The sequence below is a fragment of the Octopus bimaculoides genome, chromosome 5 (assembly GCF_001194135.2).
Source record: "Octopus bimaculoides isolate UCB-OBI-ISO-001 chromosome 5, ASM119413v2, whole genome shotgun sequence".
Lineage (NCBI taxonomy): Eukaryota > Metazoa > Mollusca > Cephalopoda > Octopoda > Octopodidae > Octopus > Octopus bimaculoides.
The window spans coordinates 109,512,418-109,515,927 of NC_068985.1; the positions used below are offsets into that span (position 1 = coordinate 109,512,418).

At 38.1% G+C, this 3,510-nt stretch overlaps 1 protein-coding gene across 1 annotated transcript in view; it reads right to left on the reverse strand.

Moving 5' to 3' along the window:
- Positions 1–31: 31 nt before the first annotated feature.
- The window catches only part of LOC106878679 (S-crystallin 2), a 9,264-nt gene continuing 5,785 nt past the window's right edge, over positions 32–3,510 (reverse strand). Inside the window, exons 4-5 of the mRNA XM_014927962.2 lie at positions 3,236–3,343; positions 32–745 (exon numbers count right to left, since the gene is read on the reverse strand). Of these exons, the coding sequence (XP_014783448.1) occupies positions 581–745; positions 3,236–3,343 (273 nt within the window). The 3' untranslated portion in view covers positions 32–580. The remainder of the gene's footprint in view (positions 746–3,235; positions 3,344–3,510) is intronic.

Consider the following 3,510-nt stretch of genomic DNA (forward strand, 5'->3'; position numbering starts at 1 on the left):
ATATATATATATATATATATACATACATGCCTGTATATACATCGTTACCTTTTTTTGCTCTTCAGTAACTATATCGAAAGTAATAGCCATTTTTATATCGTACACCAAAAGAAACTTTAAATATAAAGTGACTAATTAATATTTTAATGGTTCCTTCCATCTTTTTTCTTCTTCGTTTCTCTTTATTTCCCATTTTCTCTTTTTTATTTTTTGTTATCCATTTTTACTTGAAGAACTATAAAAAAAAACCTCTGTACGATACAATAGCCGAGTTTCCAGAAAAAAATTCTGCACATAAGCGCCACCTATTGGCGTGCTCGCGCAGGATTCAGAATCTTTCATCATCACCCTACATAAGAACTGTATATATATATATATTCGTGAACGTAGAGTATTGAAACTGCGTTAATATTTGAATTGGTAGCGACGGATTATTGTGTTAATAATCGAGCATACTAGGTGGGGAGCATTGTGTTGGAGATTATAACTCCGGATTACGTGATACAGAGACGGATCTTTTATCAATCTGTCTCCCGGTTTTACAAGATAGGTATTTGCTTGGTAGGGTTCATTTTGCAATCTAGAAATCAGAGAAGTTACGTCTCTTGAAGTAAGTGGAGATTTTTGCGTGGGCTGCAACGCGATCTCTAAGAGACCTCAGTTTTGGATAGTTGCTCAGCAGAGATGGGTTCTCATGCAGTGGACTTTCAAGGGCAGCGTAGCACATCATATCACACATAGTCATCTAAAGGAAAGATAAAAAACAGAAGCGTTAGATTGTGTGTTTGTATGTATACATGTTAATACACACAAACTAACACACACACACAAGCACACATACACACAAGCACACACACACACAAGCACACATACACACAAGCACACATAAACACAAGCACACACACACACACAAGCACACACACACACACAAACACACATACACATGCATTATTTGTGGGTAAAAAAAGGAACCAAGGGTTTCATATGGGTAGAGTTCCACAATTTTTCAACCGACCCACTTTCGAATGTTGGCATACACGCAAACACATACGCACACGCACATACACACACGCACGCACAAGCACACACACATACATACACACACACACACACACTCATACACACACACACTCACACACACATACACACACACATGCTTTATTTGTTGAAAAAAAAAGAAACCAAGGGTTTTATATTGAAAGGATTCCGCAATTTTTCAACCAACGCACTTTCCAATGTTGGTAAACATCTTATGTATGCATACAAACACGCACACAAACACACACACTCACACACACACAAACACACACACACACACACACACACACACACACACACACACACACACACACACACACACACACACACACACACAAACACGAACTCATATATAAAAACCTCATCTGATGCAATCAGGCATACTGTTTGCCTGCATAGAAATTTTGTCATTTATCGAATCAGAAAAACAGAAATTATTCAGCAGCAAAGATCCCACGTGAAATTTTGCATTACACTTGGGAAGTCTGCTAGAGAGATATTGAGCCTACTCCGGCAAGCTTACGACGAGAAGACAATGGGTCGTACGAAACGTTTCGAGTGTCACGGGCGCTCCGAAAGCAGAAGGACCTCCCTGGAAGACGATGAGTGATCTGGACCGCCTGCCATGAGCTTCATCTCCGGAAATGTAGTATTGTGCATCAAGAATTCGTCTGCCAGAACCAGACCGAGAGTTTTACTGCGACATTTTTAAGTGTTAGCGACTGGACCTGTGGAGCGCCAAGAATTGGATGCTTCACGACGACAACACCGTTCTTGAAATCTAGATTGAATCGCAGAAGTCCTCAACTCGCTTATAGAAAACGACTTCCAGGCCGGATGCCAAATGTCGCAGGAACGTTGGAACCAGTGTATTGCTGCGCATGGAGACTAACTACAATGAGATGATGTTAAAACTGAAGTAAAGAAGTTATGTTTTATTAAACATAAACTCTCCTGGAAACTTTTGACATCACCTCGAACTATGAGCTGCACATGGTTGCTCAGTGGAAACACGTGTTAATAATAATAATAATAATAATAATAATAATAATAATAATAATAATAATAATAATGATAACTCGTATGAAAACCGGTGCTAGCGTATGAAAACCGGTGCTAGCGTATGAAAACTGTGATAGCGTATGAAAACCCGTGCTAAAACTGCTGCCTTAGATATCCTTAATGATAAATGACAAGAAAACTCCCTCAATGAAAAATACCCAAAGAGAGCTAATAATATCGATATTGACAAAGCCCTTACTCATCAATGCTTAATGGCTTCTTGCTTAAAATCAGAAACAAAAGGGTTTATCATAGCAGCCCAAGATCAATGCCTACCAACAAGAAACTACCAGGCCAAATTATTAAAGAACGGCAGTAGCCCAACATGTCGTATATGTAAACAACAAAATGAAACTATTGATCATGTTGTCTCTATATGCAGTATTCTTGCACCTACAGAGTATCTCAAAATGCATGATAGAGCTGCACAATATATTCACTGGGTAATTTGCAAAAACATGGACCTGCCCCATAATAAAAACTGGTGGGAACACAAACCACCCCCAGTGCTTGAAAATAATCACATCTCACTCCTCTAGAGCTTCACCATTCAAACGGACAGAAAGATAGATGCAAATAGGCCAGACATTATACTGAAAGACTTCAGACAAAAATCATGCCTCCTCATTGATATGACTTTCCTAATGGACATAGATGTATCTGTTAAGACCTACCAAAAACTGATCAAGTATAAAGATCTTGAAATAGAAATTGGCAAAATATGGAACCTCAAGACTAAAACAATACCTGTTGTCATATGTGCTCTAGGAATGATAGCAAAAGGGACTAATTGCTACCTAGCTCAGATACCAGGAAACCCCAAAATGGCTGAAATTGAAACGATAGTACTTCTGGAAGCCACCCATATCCTACGTGAAATGCTGTCTATAGAATCTCAAATTTTAAAACAAACTCATTATTTTCTTGTTTTCTTAAACATTCTCTATGTAGAAAACCAAATATATGATACCCTATGCATAACACCAACATGAACTTCTAACTTGTTGTCTCTGGGTGAGACTTGGAGCCAACTTGTACAAACATATAATAATAATAATAATAATAATGATGATGATGATGATTATTATTATGATGATTTAAATTGATGATGATGATGATAACAATTATAACGTACTTGGTCACCCATGAAGTACTGATTTCCATTGTGGTACATTTCCAAAGTTCTCTCCATGAAAGGAAGCACTCTGCGACAAGTTTCCATAAACCTTCTTCGCCTTTCGTACTAAAAGCAAGAAAGCATAAATGAAAATTAGATCTTTACTCTCTTAACTAATGGAATGTTGTACTGCTTGTTGAACTTCATACCGCGTACACACAGATGCAGGCACAGATACATACACACACACACACACACACACACACACACACACACACACACACACACACACA